Source organism: Gadus macrocephalus, chromosome 1 (genome assembly GCF_031168955.1).
Source record: "Gadus macrocephalus chromosome 1, ASM3116895v1".
Taxonomy (NCBI): Eukaryota; Metazoa; Chordata; class Actinopteri; order Gadiformes; family Gadidae; genus Gadus; species Gadus macrocephalus.
In genome coordinates, this window is record NC_082382.1 from 11,282,388 (window position 1) to 11,301,656 (window position 19,269).

Here is a 19,269-nt window from a genome sequence, read left to right on the forward strand (position 1 = left end):
TGTGTGTGTGTGTGTGTGTGTGTGTGTGTGTGTGTGTGTGTGTGTGTGTGCAGGTGATCTAGAGAAGATGGGTGAGCTGATATCCGGGATGGCCCCGCGGCCGGAGGAGGAGAGCCCGTATGAGGCCCTGTTTGAGGCCACGTCCTGCCACTCCCTGGACAGCCTGGCCAGCGGCAAGTCCTCCGACCGGGACTCTGGCCGGCCCGACAGCGACGCCGGCAAAGTGAGTTTGGCTCCAGCAAACCCACACTCTTGAGTTGCTGTCTACTCTGTGGTTGCGTTATGTCAGACGTCCCCACTAGAGGGCGATAGTGCGTTAGTGTGTGAAAGACGCTGTTTGTTTCTCCTCTCCACTGATTTGAATGCCTTTCTTTCATTTGTTTTTTCCGAAGACAGCGGGCCCCTTGTTTCCCCCCTCTTCTTGTTAAGAAGAAATGTGTAGTACGTTACTGGTAAGAAAGAGTTGCAACTGACTGAATATTATCCTCCTTGTTGTGCTCAGAAGGAGCGCCTGGCCCACCCGTGTCACCCCGTCGCCGGTCACGAAGAGGAGATGAGCTCGGAGGTAAGAGGATGAAGTCATCCCCTCACAGGGCACCAAAAACACAGCCCAGAGAGGCTTTATCCAGAGCAATAACAACACTGTTTACTCTGGACGGTTTTCCCCTTGCCATCTTGGTTCCGTCTGGGTTCTAAATGCTCGCTGCCTTCGGTTCCACCCCACCACTAGAGTTAAGTCTGGGCTGGTGGCAGAGCCCGTCTGTCAAAGGGCTGACAACAGGGCCCTGGGAAAGGTGTTTGTCTTCCAATTATAATGTCGCTGGCTGTCATTATCACCAGCCCTTTCCAGATTCCTCTTCACGCCTGCTGCTCAATTCAAACAACCTGTTTATAAATATTCATGCCAGCACACGGCGCAGGGCGTGCAAGGCGATAGAGGGGGAGAGAGAGGGGGAGAGAGGGAGAGCGGGGGAGATAGAAGGAAAAGAATGAATAAGCGGACTAGAAAGGAAGATTCAGAGAGCCTTAGAGAACATTCTTGCTCTCAGAATAATGTCAAACTAGTGTCAAACTAAACTATTATTTATTTTCCCTGAGCAATACATCCTGACTGATTATTACACGTTTTCTTCCCCTGATAGGCTTATAGGGTTATGCTGAATCCCCCTTCAGATGATTAATAAAGTTAAATTGAATTAGTGTTAGTTGGTTTGGTTTTTATCCCTCCTGCATGCCTGAAGATAAGTTAACATCAACACAAACACTTGTTGTGGGAAAATTACGAGCCAGAAGATGAAAATTAATGAATTCACTCAACGCCTTCATGGTGTGATTACTGGGAGCCCCCAGTGCTCCCAGTAAAGCGAGGCCAGATCGCACCTGTAGGGGGCCCTAGAGAGTAACGAGTAACAGATGCACGCTTCACAATAATGAAGTGATTTTTACAATCGTAAAATCAGTTCATGTCCCCCTTTTAATCAGTAAAATAAACCCTGAAACCAAATCTTAAATGAATAGTGATGTAGTGGGTTACAAAGTAGCACTAAGGCTTGATCCAGTTCCTCATCTCTGCTTAAATACAACAAATTCGACAAAGATGTGAGTATGGCCTCAAACGTATGGTGAGTGGGAGGGCTCTGTGCTTGAGATGTGTAAGGGATGGCCTGAAAGGCTACAGGCCCCAAACATCAAGCCCCCAATTAAGAAATAAAAAGTGGAACCAGAAGTGGGCCAGAAGAAGGCATTTTCTCTTATGTTGATAGTGGTTGGATAGATAGCTGAGTAGCTTGCTGAAACAGGATGTTTGGTTTTCTTTGAACTTTACATCCATCCCCTTCCTCTCTCTCCCCCTCCCTCTCTCTCTCTCTCTCTCTCTCTCTCTCCCTCTCCCTCTCCCTCTCCCTCCCTTCCTCTCTCTCTCTCTCTCTGTCCCCCTCCCTCTCTCTCTCCCTTTTCCCTCTCCCTCTCTCTCTCCCCATCCCTCTCTCTCTATCCCTCCGTCTCCCTCTCTCTCTTCCTCTCTCTCCCCCCCCTCTCTCCCCTTCCCTCCCGCTCTCTCCCTATATACTTCAATCTCTCTTTCTCCCCCTCTCTCCCCCTCCCTCTCTCTCCCTCGCTCCCTCCCTCTCTCTCTCTCTCCCTCCCCCTCTCTCCCCCTCCCTCTCGCTCCCTTCCCCTCTCTCTCTCCCTCCCTCCCCCTCTCTCTCTCTCTCTCTCTCTCTCTCTCCCTCCCTCCCCCTCTCTCTCTCCCCCCCTCCCTCTCTCCCTCCCTCCCCCTCTCCCTCCCCCCTCCCTCCCCCTCTCTCTCTCTCTCTCCCTCCCCCTCCCAGGCGCTGTACACGCACAGCAGCATCGACGAGCGGGGGGAGCCTGCGGAGGAGGAGGAGGGGGACCACACGTACGAGCTGCTCTTCTCGGCGCAGACCAGATCCTCGCCCACAAGCCACAAGACCCCGCCCACCAGAGGTAGCCACGCCCATTACTCGTCTGTTGTTTGTGGTCGCACCTTGGCTTTAGTTTTAACTTGAATTATTTGCCACTACTACTTGTCAGATAGCAGGAATGGACATTATTTATCTCTCATGGAATGTTTGGGATACACAGATTTATGTTGTATTTTATACTTGACCTGACTGATGAGCAGGTGGGGGTTAGGGCGTCTTTCCAAAGGGTGCTTCCAGGTAGACTGCAGACATGTCCTCTGGGAGTGGTCCCAGCCAGCCTGACCAGGAGACCATTCTGTTTATTTAACACAAACTCAGTTTATTTCACGTACGGTGCATCCACAGAGTCGTCTCCGCCCGGGCTGAATATAGTGAGCCGGAGAGCCTGTCAGAGAGAGCCGCCACGTCTTCCAGCGGGCTTCCAGAGCGGCCCGGCGTGGTCAGGGCCAGCGAACGGCCCTGCATGTAATTGGATAAAGGGGATTAAATGAGCGGGCCTGTGTTGGATCCCTGGCTGTTGATGTAGATGTCTTTAAAAGCAGCCCCAGGCTCTCGGGCTGTTTCCTCTGTCGGCCTCCGCCAGTAGAAACGTCAGCTGGCTGCTCCGGTTTGAGGTTTCCTTCCACTGATGTAATCACGGCTCCTTGTATTTGAATAAATGATGAACACCATTGGAACCAATCAGCCTAAACCCACATCGTTCCGATACCGACGGCCCCAGACAAATATTTAATGAGTCCTTTTATTTCATTGCCATTATGGTCTCCTTCTGCGGAACCTGATTTGCCAGGCGTCCGTAAAAGGGACGGTAATCTTAAGTGTTTTAATGTTCGCCAGCCATGTCTCCCCAATAAAGACTGATGTGGAACACCTCCGGCCCCCTGGGCTAGCTGCAGTCTGCTATCCGACCCTGGCCGGTGTAAACCCAATCCCACGGACTGCTGCTGTGTTGATAATGGGGCAAATGTCTCATCATTGATAAGCTATGATGTAACCCAATGCCTGCCGAGCCCATGACCTAACTCTGTTTTTCTATATCGGTTTCAGAAGAGAAAAGCACAGTCCGCAGTTCCAACAGTGTCCTACCTCAGGTATGGATGTGGTATTAATGTTATTCTTCCATTCATTGTGCTCGCCTTCTTGTGTGAGCCCTAAGAAAAACACAACTGTTTGCTTGCTCAAACCGTGTCACGCAGCTCGCACCGATAGATACCCCCAACGTGTGTGCTCTCCGTCATATCCAGCCCTTCCTAACCCATTCTAAGTGAAGGGGGATTGGGATGGACCTACATGTAGGCTTTCTCTCCTTCAGACTAACTCTTTCATTTCCCCAGACTCACTGGCTCTAGGAGGCTCATGCTATGCTAACAAGCTCACGTTCTCTACAGTGACGCCGCTCAGGACATATGCTAATAAGCTTGCATGTTTATTATTAGCATAAGCAATGCATTCATGGATGCTTCCTGAATGTGTTCTCACAGTTCAGCCCCTAATTTCTGGCCCAAAACAACCCTTCAGAAGTTTGTTTGGCTGTTAAAACTTTACCCATGTGTAACAGTCAAAATACTTTTTTAATCATGACTATTTATGGCAATAGGTAATTAACTGGTGAACATTAAATATTTGTAGTGGCAGATCTGCTAAGAGCAAAGGGATTTGAAGCTTGTCTGGCAGATTGCCATTCAGGGCCATTGAACAAAGTAAGGGCCTGTCTACTGCCTGACAGTTTCAAATATGAAGAGTGGCCCCCCCTTGTTTTGGTTAGAGAATTGCTGTTCCCTAAGACGACATCTCTCAGACCCTTCTGCGTCACTCCGCAAGCCTTTTCAGACGTGACGTCTGTACCAAGCCGCGTAACTCGAGGCCTCACTTAATCTTGCCTCCGTGTTTACGAGCCCGTTATATCTATTTATGTGGCCTTCTGCATTTTATCACCCTGCTGATTTGTATTACTCCTCTCCTCCGCCCGTAGCTGCTTAGAACTTTATGTGCCATCATGACATTCCAATTTTATCTGCTCCGAGTTATTAATATCAAAACTGTTATCGTTTTTGTTTTGTAATAAGCAACAGCGTGTGGTAAACCGTACTGCAGAGGGTTAGCCTAACCCTAACCCTATGTAGCGTTCGGATCAGAGCGCTACACTGAATAAGATTCATTTTAGCACAATTCTCTTGCTGAAATGAAGTTATTCACTGTAGTGCTCTCATGCTCTACTAAAGTGCTCTCTAGTGCTTTTTCGATTACCGTCTCCGTCCGCCTGTGTAACTAAAGTGTGCCTTCTTAACGCCTTCCCTCTCTGCACCTTCAGCACCGTAAAACGCCCGCCCCCAACGACCAGAGACCCCCGGGACACCAGACGAAAGACAGCCTCCAGCCGCCCGGGCCCCGGGCCCCTGGAGGTCAGTGTGGGAGGAGGACCTTCAAGGGCCTCGTGTTACTGTTTAATACCGGTTAACACCGGTCCACGCACTCACACCGCCGCTGGGGGTTTGTCGTTTAGCGTGGGAGAAAGCGGAGGAAAGCTCGGGTCTTGTCGCTGTAATGAAAGCAATGCGTTTAGCGGAGCTAGATTGGCTGGTTAGGATTAGTGCCGCCAGGGAATGTCTCGTTGGCATTCCCAGGCCGCCGATCGGATTTTGGCTGGTTAAGGGAGCAGGTGATTGACGTTCCCTGGCGGAGGAACAAGGGAGAACTGGTGGGCTGGCAACCCGAAGCTAGAATTCCTTCTCTGATGCACACTCGGTATTAACCAAGACGCCTCCTCTGTGCTTGAAGTGGATCTGAACAGTTGTAAGTGGGGGGACTTGTGAAGCGGTGAATTGGTTACGAAGTTAAGTGGCATACCGTAGACCTGCGCTTGATTCAGCATAATGAGGAAACATGATCTGTGAGGGAATATGGAAATGAATTGTCGTCTTTATATTCGACATGGATTCAAGATATACACATGGTATACTTACCTGCCTGATGGTTGCTGTGGTGGACGTGTTCGGTTTGGTTTTGACCTGGCTGTACCGTTTTTGAAGTCCAACCTTTCCCCTGGGATGAAGATCACCACGGGATAGCAACACTCTCGAAGTGGTGGTCACTGCTGAACGGAAACCTCGTGGTAGTGTTTGTGCGGCCTCATGTACCCTCTTCAGTGTTTGTCCCGACAGGGCGCAGGTTCATACTGACGGACGGACAGACAGCACATGTCGTGCGGTGGGACAGCGCTGTGAGCGGCTGTGATATGTGGGTCTGGATGAAGTCACCGGTGAAGCTCGCCGCTCGCAGGGGGGGGGGGGGGGGGGGGCCAAGAGAAACACACATGTCTCTGTGGTGACCTCACTCGTCTCACACCGGGGGGACTCTGTAGCCTCCATCTGCTGTGTTGGCGATGGTGGTGGTGGGGGGGGGATTGGCTCATCTGGGCGTTCACAGCCCACAGCCAGCCAAGGACAGGGTGGTGGGTGTGTTTTTGGCTCTGGTTCTGGACATGTGTACAGTGTACTCACTCACCCGTTTATAATGTGAGTGCACACACACAAACACACACACACGCGCGCACACACAACACCCACACACAGCGTTTTTTCCTAAATGAAGTGTTTAGCGATGGGGAGGGCGGGGAGGGGATGGGAGGGGAGAGTACAGGGTGGGGTCCCCAACACGCACACAAAGACACACACACTCTCTTCGCTAATGACCAGTTCAAAACTCAAAGGAACAACGAAGCCATTACTGATCGGGCGTCTCTGCCCCTACATGGGTCCAAGTCTTTCTCAACACTTCAGCACAAAAACAATTCCTCCGCCCCCCTCCTTCAGATGTTGTGAAATGGAGTTTGCTTTGCCAACTGCCTCCTCCTCCTCCTCTTCCTCCTGCTCTTCCTCCTCCTCCTGCTCCTCCTCTTCCCTCCTCCTCCTCCTTCTCCTCCTCTGTCTCCTCCCTCCTGCTGCTCCTCCTCCTCATGCTCTTCCTCCTGCTCCTCCTCCTTCTCCTTCTCCTCCTCTGTCTCCTCCCTCCTGCTGCTCCTCCTCCTCATGCTCTTCCTCCTCCTCCTTCCCCTCCTCTGTCTCCTCCCTCCTGCTGCTCCTCCTCCTCATGCTCTTCCTCCTCCTCCTCCTGGTCACAACATCACTCTCAGCGGCTCTCTGAAGGACAGGACTATTAACTGCTGCAACAGGTCAACTGGTCTGCCGCTGCGGTGTCACTGCTCCAGATTCCCTGTCACCCAACACCCTGACCCGCACACATATGCACACTCGCACACACTCAAACACTCTCACACATGCACACTCACACTCGCATGCCCTCACTCACCCGAACACACACTCATTCAGTCACCACGTGACAAGTCTAATTATCAGGATTGTGGCCGAGAGGGCAGCAGATCGAGTGATCGGAATTTCCATCCCCGCTGGCTGGCTGGCTTTTAATGGACGAGGAACGAGGGAGGACGGAGGCGACGTGGACAGCTGACCGCACAGGGAACGATAACAACAACGGCGGCAGCAGCAGCAGCAGCAGCACAGAGCCACGACACAGCAGGGCTATCAAGAGCTCAGAGCGGGCTTTAGTGGAGCCTTGAAGGTAGCAGGAGGGAAAACAAAGGACTCACTCTGTGTCCCACTCTGTGGGCTCTCCGTCTGTGGGCGTCTCTGACGCTGGAAGAGAGGGGTTTTACTTTGTGGCAGGCAGCTACTCCGTAGGGAGGGAGGGTCTGGGGACTGGTCTGACGTGCGGGACAAGTGTGCTGCACTGCTCATAGTGGGTCATCGGCTGCTGCAGAGCCTGAAGTATCCAGCCGGGGAATGTAAGTTATTTGTCTTCTTTGGTCTTTACATTTACAATTAGGGCGTTTAGCAGACGGGCGCTTTTATCCAAAGCGACTTACAATCAGTACATTTGTCAGAAGAAAGAGAAACAACAAAATGTCTCTGTCGGTACGGTAAAGATATGCATAGAAACAAGTGCCAAACACTTACAATTGCTAGGATAAACCGTTCGCATAACAAGGATAAGACGCTTCATAATGCCTAGAACTATTTTTAAGTGGCAGGTTTTTGAATTTTGTTTGAATGTTCATAAGTTTGTTAACACTGGTGTGTGTGTGTGTGTGGTTGGCGCGTTGGGTTTCTGCGTGTGGGGTCGGGTCTTTAAAGGGAACCCCGTGTGTTTTGATAGAGAAGGTATGAGGGCGCAGGAGCAGATGGTGTCAGTCAGCGGTGAAACACGGGGAAGGCATGTTCTGGAACACGGCCAGGGAGACGTGAGACGGCCGCAAGCTGGGCTCTGGAATTCTGTGGCCAAACTTTTCGGGCTTGTCTTTCTCCTCCTCTGTCTCCTCTCACTCCTTCTTCTCTCCTTTTTCTTGCTGCTCTCCCCCTGCTCCTGGTAGGAAACAATTACAGATCTGTTTTTAAGGGTGTGGGCGGCTTCCTATGAGCTGTGCTGAGGCAACACCCCCAACCCACCAAGCCGCGCACCCCACCTACCACTCCTTCAGGGGGGAAGACCATTTCTCCTCAAAGCCCTGTCACAGACTCACCGTTTCAATTTCTCTTGCTTTCCTCCTCTCTCATCCTCTCTCTCTCTCTCTCCCTCTCTGTCTGGCTCTCTGACTCTGACTCTCTCTCTCTCTCTCTCCCTCTCTGTCTGGCTCTCTGACTCTCTCTCTCTCTCTCTCTCTCTCTCTCTCTCTCTCTCTCTCTCTCTCTCTCTCTCTTCTCTCTCTCTCTCTCTCTCTCTCTCTCTCTCTCTCTCTCTCTCTCTCTCTCTCTCTCTCTCTCTCTCTCTCTCTCTCTCTCTCTCTCTTTTCTCTCTTTTCTCTCTCTCTCTCTCTCTCTCTCTTTTCTCTCTCTCTCTCTCTCTCTCTCTCCGGGTCCCCCAGCAGACGTCTCCCAGCCCAGCGAGGAGCAGCCAGGGGCAGGTGTCCCTGAGCAGTTCACCGGCCTGCTCCACGGTTCCTCCCCCGTCTTCGACTGCCGCGAGGAGGAGCCTTTCCGGTTGCCGGGGGTGACGGCGACGCCGACGCCGGCCAGCCAGCCTAAACCGGAGGGCAACGCGCCGGAGGCCAAAGCCCCGGAAGCCAAGCCTCCGACCAAAGCGAAGGCCCCTCCCACGGCCGCGCCAGCACCAGCGGCGGCGGCGGCTACACCGTCCCCGCCCCGGCCCAACATGGCCGCCATCCTGACAGACTTTGACCCCAAAGCCATCTACGCCACTGTGAGTAAGGAGCCCCGGGACGGCGGCGGCGGCGGCGCCGGGGGGAGCCCCGCCGGCCGGATGCGCCCCCCCGGGGACCTGAAGCTGGCCAGGAGCCTCTCCAAGTCGGACTCGGACCTGCTGGTGTCCCCGCCCGGCGAGGAGGACGGCTGTCTGGGCAGCCGCAGCGAGTCGGTGTCCAACTGCAGCGCGGGCAAGAAGAGGCTGGAGAAGTCGCCCTCGTTCACCTCGGAATGGGACGAGGTAAGAGCGCCGCGCTGCATTCTGGGTCGGTGTGACGAGGAAGGATCTTAAGCGATGGCTGAGCGATATGGTTAGCGTAGCGGGGTAACACCACCAGGTCCCTCTCTCTGTGGTCTCTGCAGGTCACATGACTCAGTCAGGCGGGGTACTCAAGGGAACTGTCGGAAGGTTTGTCACTTGTCGTCCGCCCTGCTGGGGTTGAGCTGAGGCCCGGTATAGAGGGTCAGGATTGACCGTGTGTGGGAGTTCTGGAGCTCAAACAAGTCAGTCCAATGTCGGATAGTAGTAATACATTTACAAAAGTTGAATAGCCAATAGTTGACTACTCTAAAAGAATTGTGTGCTACCCTGTATCCTCCAACGTATGATCAAGAACACGTGAATCCTGAACAGCGCTTACATAACAAGTGTTTCACCACGCGCGCCTTCGCTGGCTATCACTCCTCCCGCCATCAATCATCACCTCCCGAACGCTGTAGACCTTATATGCCCTGTCTCACGCACACAGACACACACACACACCGCTGCCGATCTTGTGCCAATACAATCAGAGGCGTTGGAGGAGATGTGGGCGAGGGGGGACAGTGTGCAGGCGGGCCGAGATGGCGTCTCCGTGGTTCAGTCGGAGTGCATGAGCGCCGGGTACGTCAGAACACTGGCAGCAGCGGAGCCGCCTCTGATTTAAGAACTGGTCTCACACCAACCGAGCATGCCTCCCGAACCCGAACGCTTGATTTGATTTAAGTCGTTTGCCGCGCCACGGTAAACGACGTGCCTGAGTGGTTTTCGCCTGGCGTTCAACGTAGATCTGTGGTGGTTGTTATTGCGGGACCGAACACATCTGTAATATCAAACTATCAGCTGAGCTGTAACTCTTTCGTCTCTTGGGTTTTCCGAGTGAAAGACATGCCCTGGTTGGTATTTCTATGACGGTGATGTCATCTGTAATATTTATTAGGGATCTGGTTCACGGTGCATATTCAACACTGGTCCTGGAAGGGAAAACGCGTTGGTTGGTCGATGAAGCGGGGGGACATATAAGACGGGAAGAAGGCCATTCATGGAAAGGGTAAGAGGAGAGACAACAGGGTGGAAATTGAGATGCGGAGAGCGGGACTGATCCGTAGCTCGATCCTCCCTCTAGGACCTACCCGCTCCTCTTACCAAGTTCACCCACCGACCAGCCCCGCCACCACTCTACCACCAGCGCTCTCCCACCAGCGCTTTGCAGAGGAAAAGGTCCATGAAGCTAGTTATCAAGGTTCACACACTTTAAAGCACTTCACAGCATTCCACTCCTTTATGAGGCGGATGACCGATGATGATGGTTCACAGCAACATTGAGGATCGAAGAGGGAAAATCTATATTCCACTTGACGGACAGAAGATGAGGACATGTCATTGATTGTGCTTGTATTGATTTGTATTGGTTCGCATCGTCTTCATCGTTAACGGATATATTGGATTACTCTCTGATTCCCTGAGGAATTTGTAATCATCGGGCCTCCTGATTATGAAAGAAAGTACACTAAATTCATATTTTATGTTTTTGATTGTGATACTATGTTCCAATTGTAAAGGCCTTTCTTGCCTCTCAATTAGACAGTTATAACCTTAACACGCTACTAACTACACACACCTGGAACTCTATGTTCAGCTAAATGCAGACTGTATCTTTTTACATTATATGCTAAGTAATCTTTACTGAGTCAGTGGTCTTAATATGAAACGCTCTCTGACTCTCCCTCACACTCACCCTCACGCACTCACAGAGGGGATTGAGTTGCCGCCCCTGTGGAGTCACTCGGTACATGACCTCATCGGCCATGGCTGACGTAGGGCTGATATGAAGTATTTTCCAGATAATAAAAAAACAGAACGGTTGTTTGAGGACTATCTCACCAGCCTTCTGGGATAACTCTGAATGCAGGGTTTAGGAAATGGGCCATTCTGAGAAGGAGGTCTTGAGGCATACGGTGATGGGTAGAGTTGATTGTTATTTAGCTCAATGCTAAGCTTCGTTGTTCATAATCAGCCACTCAGCAACTTGAAGAAGTGACTACCTATTTCAATAGGACTGCCCGCCCATTTAAAGTACCTCCCCACGCTCTGAAATAAAACCACACACACATTTTTTTAGCATGACAAACTTTTATTTTTTGGGAGTTTTTCGTTTTGGAGAGATTTTGTCTTTGGTAAGAATATATATTGACATGTCGTCTTTTATTGTTGCAGCTGTAAAGAATTGCGGTATTTAATTGGCTGTCATCAAAGCATAACTCAAATTTTATAACCAATTGTTAAAAACCCATCATGGTCGCCACTCCCTTGAACATTTATGGGCGCAGCTTTTTGGTGACTGTAGCATTGACCTGCCGTCTCCCTGTGTCTACAATCAATGAGAGTGCAGCGTCTGAGGGCCTAGTCCCATCGGCTAATGTCCCGGTTCAGTGTTCTGCGCGGGATCTTGAGGGCTACCAAGGTGTTCACACTGGCTGTGCAATAATAAAAAAAGATTAGTTTATTCATACAAGTTAGTCTCATTGAGGCTGAGGCCTTCATTGCATTTACATTTAAGGCATTTAGCTGACGCTTTTATCCAAAGACCAAGTACATTTGTAAGAAGAAAGAGAAACAATATATCGAGAAAAAGGGAAACAAATAACAATCGCTAGGTTAACCCATTCCCCATATACACAAAGCTAGCTAGGATAAGGTGCTTTCAGCTTTAAGTGCTAGGACGTACAACAAACATACAATAAGGTCAAAGAGGGGTTTGGGGGTACTTCTTCATCTCACGAGGGCAGATCATCTACAGTCGTCTTAACCATTAACATTTCATAGTCGTACCGGGCGTGGTTTGTTTGTTTACACCGTCTCTGAGTTCAGCAGGCTTGACAGTCGCTGCTCCTCGGCTCGGGCTGCTCCTATCTCCCTCCTCGCTCGGCCTATTATCTCTTCCACTCTAATCATGCAAATACTGCCGTGTGTGTGTCTGGTTGTGCGACTTCAGTCGGCTAGTGCTGCCTTGCATACCAACAAGCAGGAGAAGTCTTCTTCCACTGATGATGATCATTGATGTGGTAACGCTGGGTAGGACGATCCCACCTGTCGGTATCATGAAGCAACAGGCCTGTCCCCCTCGCTTAGTGACGAGCATCTGCTGGTCTCTTTGGACGGAGGCGTCTGCTCGGTGGCTAAATACCGTTGGTGCATGCTTGGTTTATTTCCCTGAGGAGCGTTTCCTCTCCTTGGGAATGGTGACGTACGGAGCAGGTCGTAGTGTGAGTGAGCTCCTTAGACTACGTCACAGAGGGAAAATGGGCGCTGCTCTTCACACAATGGTCTTCTCTGTATTAATATTCCCAGCGCAGTCCCCTTCTCTTGATGCTCATCAGAAGGACTCCTTGAAGGAGCTTTGTGGTGGAAAGGCTTCATTGTGTAACTCATTCGATTTAGTGCCCAGTCAATCAGCTGTAATCCGAAAATGGGTTTGGCATCGTCGTCCTAATGTATTGATTATTGAACATTTAGACGTGTCCTTTTCTCTTTTTTGAGAGGGATATTGACTTGCATTTTGTATCTGTTGTGCTTTAGAATATTGTTGCATAGCAAGATAGGCATGCATGCATTAAATCAAATGTTATGCCTTCATTTGATTAATTCAAGGCCAAAGCAGTGCAGTACAAGTCCTGCTGCCATTCAAAGCATTAGGGACCCGATATATCTGTACTATTTATTTAATATTTATGCTGAATTATACAGATCTCCAGAGCTGTATAGTTTACCTTAATATAATTCTTATTCATGCTTTTTAGTGGAGTTTGATAAAGCAGGAATAATGTGAATAATACACAAAAATAGATTTTTTCGAGTTATCGCATCATGCATTATTTTTTAATTTTTCCTCTGTCCAATAAAAAAAGACCTGGCTAGGGTTAAAAATAAGAATTCACTGAGTGAATCACTGGCGTGGACGTGGTGTTCCCTATCCCCTCCTTTTGTAGGAATGGCTGTTCGATGTAAAGTGCATGTTAATTGGAGCGAACGTGGACACCAGTCTTTATTGGTTGATTGTTTTCCCTTCCCTCATTCTCCGTCTCAGCCTTCTCTGGGTTTGTGGAGTGTCCTCTTAAATGCAGGGTGCAGCAGCTTTTAGGCTACGTTCATACAACTTACGGATGGCTGCTTGAGAACTCTACTGAGCTCTGTGACCGTATCGACCCCCCCCCACACACACACGCACACACAGCACACACTGACACACACATAGACGCACACAAACACCGTCTCTGCTTGTTCTCAAACTCTTTGTCTTTACATACATCTTATTTTTTCTCTCCATTGTTTTATTCACACATGGCCACACACACGCGCGCACACGCACACACAGTCTCACACACACACACACACACAATCTCACACACACACACACACACACACACACACACACACACACACACACACACACACACACACACACACACACACACACACACACACACACACACACTCTGCCACAAAACAGACAGCCTGGTTCCCCAAATCGAGAGATGCATAGGCCAGGACCTCATGCAAGTCAAATCTGGTGTGTGTGCTTGGTTGTATGCGTGCGTGCGTGTGTGTCTGAGCAATTGGGAGTAAGGCGCATGCTAATGCGGGTTTGTCTCGGTCCCGGGATCAAAATGAACATGACAATCCAGGGGGCACACAGTGTGGCCCGGCAAAGCGCTGCAGCTGGGAAGAGAGAGAGAGAGAGGGGGAGGGAGAGGGGGGAGAGGAGGGTCACAGGCTCATAGCCACAGCAGAGTTTCAGTGTTTTACTCTCATTTCTGGTGGTCCCTCCGTAACGCAAGCAGATCCCAGCAGCCACCATGAAGCCAGCTTTTGTGAGTATTGATTGGCTTTACGGCGTTCGCTTTAACAAGCTGCAGGTCATTGGGAGCGGTTTTCACCCTGTGGAAGTGCAACAGGCAGATGAGTGTTTGGGCTGGATGCTTTCTTTTATTTCCGTTCCTTTGGTTGTTTCATTGTCATCAGTCTCTTTATAGAGCCGGTGTTTCTATTGAGCTGATCTCTTAATTTCTAAGCAACACAAATGTTTTGAGGGGCATAACATTTATTTGAGGTCTTTGCTACAATGGCTTCCCTCATGGACTTGAGGTTTTTCTGAACAACTGATCCTCTGTTACTTCTCTACCTCCGCCAGCACAGACCTTAGCAGTATAAGTCCCTGTTTCGTTTTTGTTGACGTGCTCTGTTTGTGCCCTTTTCAAACCATTTATGAGTGAATGGTTTGTGTGCTGCAGTCACCAGGGGGTCTGACCTCATGGGATGAAGGCCTCGTGTGCAGGTGTGTTTTACGCTGGTGCTTGCAGCTCGGGACATCCTAATAGAGAGAGAGAGAGAGAGAGAAAGGGAGAGCGAAAAAGACAGCGACCGAGCGAGAGAGAGAGAGAGCACAGCCCAACCACAGGAGGCACAAGGCATGCAATTCAATTCAATAAAGCTTTATTGGCATGACATTTGAATGAAAGAATGTGTCGGTAAAGCATGAAATTAAACTGAAATAAATATGTACATAAATTAGTGGATAATCCATGAAGCAAGTACACTTATTTATACAAATAGATAACATACAACGCATTGACTTATTGTGCAATACAAAGGAACACACACACATTGGGTTATAGACATTACTTTTCTCACCTCTTTCATTCCCTCTTTCTGTAGGGATAACATTTCTTGCTCTCTGACCGATGCAAACTCTGAATTCTCTTAGTCGGTCGCCCCCCTGCGCTGCACGCAGGAATTTCACCCATCATCGCCTCGTTTGGAGCGAAGGGTGGCCTGTAGTGGGACAGTTGTCCTCTGAGCTCCACGGTTGTCTCGTCTGTCAGCGCGGCCGGGGAAGAGGCGGAGCGGCTTAAGTCACCAGCCAAAAATAAGAAATGTGTTTATATTATATCTAATATTGCGGTGATCCACATTGGGCTTGGTGGGTGGTGCTGCTGACGCTGCGTTGTTCCGGGGGAGGATGGAGTTGTTGGCACCTGCTGCTCAGAGGAGAGGTGGGCATGTCTGGTGCCAGCCCTGCCCCTCCCCCCTGTCCCCCCGTCCACTAGAGCGGGAGTAGCTCTCTGGGCACTCTAAGTGACGCCCTTGGTTTCACCCTGAACAGGTTCTCTCTCCCCCCCACCCCACCCCCTCACACGGGCCGGGACCACCTCCATGACTTACCGGAGCTGACGTTTCACTTCTCAGGGAGACGGTGCTGGATACCCCTGGCAGGCCTTGGATCTCTGTAAACTAATAGGGGGATGCTGCCGGAGAGTAGAGGAGTTTGTGTGCGGTGTCCCTGCGTTTCCTTTTTCATTGCCATCGCACGTCTGCGGTCATCCATCCTCGTTCCCCCAGCGTGGCAGCTGTTGACCTCTGACCCCCCCTGGATGACTCGTGACCCCACTGCCCATTGTGTCCGGACGCTCTCCAAAGACCCCCCTCTCACAATGGAGCCTCCTCCACTCCTGGCTGCTTATTGACGGACATAAATGTTTGATTACTCTCTCTCTCTGTCTCCTTCTCTGTCTCTGTCCCTCTCTCTCTCTCTCTCTCTCTCTCACTCTCGCTCTCGCTCTCTCTGTCTCTGTCTCTGTCCCTCTCTCTCTCTCTCTCTCTCTCTCTCGCTCTCTGTCTCCTTCTCTGTCTCTGTCCCTCTCTCTCTCTCTCTCTCTCTCACTCTCGCTCTCGCTCTCTCTGTCCCTCTCTCTCTCTCTCTCTCTCTCTCTCTCTCTCTCGCTCTCTGTCTCCTTCTCTGTCTCTGTCCCTCTCGCTCTCGCTCTCTCTGTCTCTGTCCCTCTCTCTCTCTCTCTCTCTCTCTCTCGCGCTCTCTCTGTCTCCTTCTCTGTCTCTGTCCCTCTCGCTCTCGCTCTCTCTGTCTCTGTCCCTCTCTCTCTCTCTCTCTCGCGCTCTCTCTGTCTCCTTCTCTGTCTGTCTGTCTCTCTGTCTCTGTCTCACTCTTTCTTTCTCTTTCTGAATATCTGACAAGACTTTCTGTTTTATATAGACATAAAACTTGAGAGCTCTTTGCTCTGTATGCGTTTCTCCTTGATCGAATCACTGGGCACAATTGTCGTTAAAAGGTATTAACCCCTTCCTGCCCGCGAGGCTCAGTGTTTGAATGGAAGCACTTTGCTCCCTAGAAAGAAACGATTGGACGAGGTTATGCTGCCCCTGCAATGATTCGTTGCCGGGCAGAGGGGAATAGGCTATTAGCATTTTAGTATTTTCTGCAGTATATACACACATGCACACACCCACGCCCATGCTCAAGGTGTTGTTCGAGACTCAGCACAGTAGTTTTTATAGAGGAAGCACTATCTGGCTGTAAACATAGCTTTAGCAATGGTGCGAAGGACCTTAACTTTAGCTAGAACGTCCGCTGTTTTGTTGCCTCATTCTTCATCTGCTTTAGGAGAGATGGGACCAACGGCGGCGGGGGAATGGGTTAGCACGGACATCTCCATGGATGTCGTGTGTTGATTATCACCATTGTGTCTCATTACTCTGAGCTGGCGTCTGTCTCCTGGGGAGATCGAACCGCGGTTCAGAGGTTATGCGGCCACGCTTTCATGGGAGTGGAACATGGCTGCACCCTCATTATCAGACCGAGAACAACAGCTCTGTGTGAGACCACTGCAAACTAACTCGATTAAGTAAACGGCCGAGCGAACACTCTTCGTTCAGCGGGGGGGTGAAATGGTTTAGGTTTGACTAGCTACATTTTATTTGATGGTACATTATTTTTGGTATTTGCGGGAGATGATCTGAGGCAGGGCAAAATAAACGTGCAGTAGTTAGGCAGATCTAGTATTCTAGAATTCCAGTATTCAGTATTCCAGTATTATACGCCAGTATTCTTGAATTTCCCCCGGGATTAATAAAGTATATATCTATCTATCTATGCCTCTTCCTCAGTCATATTTGAGTTGGATAGTGGACAGCTACCCATTCGTATTGTTTTTACAAGAACAGCCTGTGCCTTCATGCTCTCTACAGGGTTGGTTTGGTACAAACACAGAATGGAAATCTTTCTTTATGTGAGCAACAAGTAACAAAATATGTTTAATCACCTCTAAATCCACACATTGATCATTCACACTTCCATTTGAAATCTTCGATTACACCGATTTCAGCTATGTTTTCAACCTCTCCAACTAAATGAAAACATTTGCAATAGCCCTTGAAGGACTGTTAATACCAAATGACCTGACTATAGGTGCGCAAACATTTGCCTAAATGTTCATCATTAATATTTTGTCCGACCGTGTGCACGCACACACAACCACTCTTTCCAACTCTGTACTCTATGGATCCTTCAACCCTGCACTAGAGGAGATCACTTTCAAACTTAAGTTTCAAGTTGAGTGTTGAGTTGTGGGATGCGCAGCACATGGTGCAGACAGCTGAAGGTTGTGTCTCTCAGAGTTAGACAGCAGAGGTGGGTGTGTGTGACTCACCTGCCATCCATCCTATGTGCAGAATCCTAATCGACAGCATTTGATTCATTACAGCATTGCTAAAGAAAAAAATAACTTTGAACACACACACACACACACAGGGTTGAGGTATATTCCTCTTGGGTACAAATCTGGATTACATTTACATTGAATGTATGGAATGGAAAGGGAGCGGCCATGTGAAGACAATGGTTCCTGTGCGGAGCACTCTAGATGGTTTGTGGAAGATTCAGGGTGACGTTTTCTCTTTTATTTTTTGTCTGTTTCAAATGGTTTTGATCTCATCTTTCCTTTAATGTGCTCCTCGACGCCTTGGAGTACGCTTAGAACATTCTCCACCTCACTCAGCGGTCGTAGCATCGATATACATCTGTGTCCATTAGCGCTAGACTACGTTCGATTTTGATTTAATATCTCTTAGATACAGCACACACACACACACTCACCACTCTCTCTCTGTAAATCACAGAGACTGGTTCCAAGACAGTAGTTGGCACTTTCCTCCTTACAACTGAGAAACCGAATGGCACTAATACTACAAACCCCCTAAACCCTTTCTTTCAGCAGACCCTCATGGCCCCCCCCATCTTACGGCCACGGCGATCTAATTCTGTTGACAGCGTAAGATGGAATCTTTATGCAATATTATCTCCTCTGGTACCTCTGGGATTGGGCCTGTCCTGTTCTCCTTTGAAAGCAGACGCCGGAAATATTTCAAGATCTGATAAGCTGTTCTTTGGAATGCGGAAAACTCTTGGGTTCTTATATTATTTTTTTATTCTCTTCAATGGCTTTAAATGCAAACTTTGGGATTTCCATCCCGGCCCTTATTTTCAGAATCCTTTTAAAACTGGTCCGGCGTTTCCATGGGGCGAGAACGTTGCAGCGTGATACACCGGAAACGGGTTGAAATGTAATCTTTTGGGGGGCGATTTCGCCCCGTCAATGTACCTCCTCTGGGAGTGCGTCTCCTGCCACTGACAGCTCAGATTGTATCCTCATATGGTGGAAAGGATCCCAAAGAGAAATCAAACATGTTTCTTTACCATTCGCTTGATCTGATCCGTTTGTTATTATGTCCAACCAAGTCTCCCTCAAGGAGAAGTCTCTCTGGAACCTCATTGTTGCCGGATATTTCCCTTATAGACATTACAGTCTCAACTCTCCTCAGCCCCAATGCTTTAGGTAACACTTAATAACTAGGCCTTCTGTAGTCCAACACATCGCACTCTCCTCTCTCCAGGTCTCACTCACATTCACACATATCTCTTCTTGCATCGCCTCAACTCTCCCGAGACTTCTCCTTGAGAGAGGCTTAGTTGGACCCAATAACAAACAACCGGATCAAGTGAAAGGATAACACATTTTATTTCTCTGCAGAGATCCTGATCCTAATCTGAGCCTGTCTGTGGCAAAAACAAGCACATTTATAGGAAATACATTGACGGGAGGTAATTGCCACAAAGGGTGACATTACAGCCTGCTTTTGGGGGGGGGTGGGGGGGGGGGGGGACTCTTAAAGCGCTTAATTGTGGAACCGTTTAAAAAACTGTCCCTTGGACCACAAAATTATCTGAAAATAGGGACCTGGTTGAAAAAAAGTAGTCCTTTAAATGAATGCATGAATTTTAATAACATTCTCTGCTTCTATTTTAAACGTGTTTGAATGTATATTCTGTTGCAGCCACAAATTCAGGATAAAGCTAAAAGGGAACTTATCCTAGCATTCATTCATTCTATGAGCACTTCAGAATTATAATTACCTGTTGCTCTCTTGATGAAGATGCGTTGTCCTTTATCTAAGGTGTTTACACCGAATATATAACTTACAAAATGTAAAAGTACTAAGA

General features: G+C 49.3%; 1 protein-coding gene across 8 annotated transcripts in view; it reads left to right on the top strand.

Annotated features, from left to right (window-relative positions):
- The window catches only part of LOC132470090 (ankyrin repeat and SAM domain-containing protein 1A-like), a 65,461-nt gene that overhangs the window by 24,428 nt on the left and 21,764 nt on the right, over positions 1-19,269 (top strand). For 5 of the 8 annotated variants that reach the window (XM_060068284.1, XM_060068562.1, XM_060068719.1 and 2 more), the window contains 7 exons: positions 54-223; positions 503-565; positions 2,331-2,466; positions 3,492-3,535; positions 4,756-4,846; positions 8,323-8,900; positions 17,984-18,040. In XM_060068284.1, coding sequence (XP_059924267.1) covers positions 54-223; positions 503-565; positions 2,331-2,466; positions 3,492-3,535; positions 4,756-4,846; positions 8,323-8,900; positions 17,984-18,040 — 1,139 coding nt within the window. The remainder of the gene's footprint in view (positions 1-53; positions 224-502; positions 566-2,330; positions 2,467-3,491; positions 3,536-4,755; positions 4,847-8,322; positions 8,901-17,983; positions 18,041-19,269) is intronic. The other 3 variants (XM_060068479.1, XM_060068390.1, XM_060068635.1) reach the window with 3 other exon arrangements.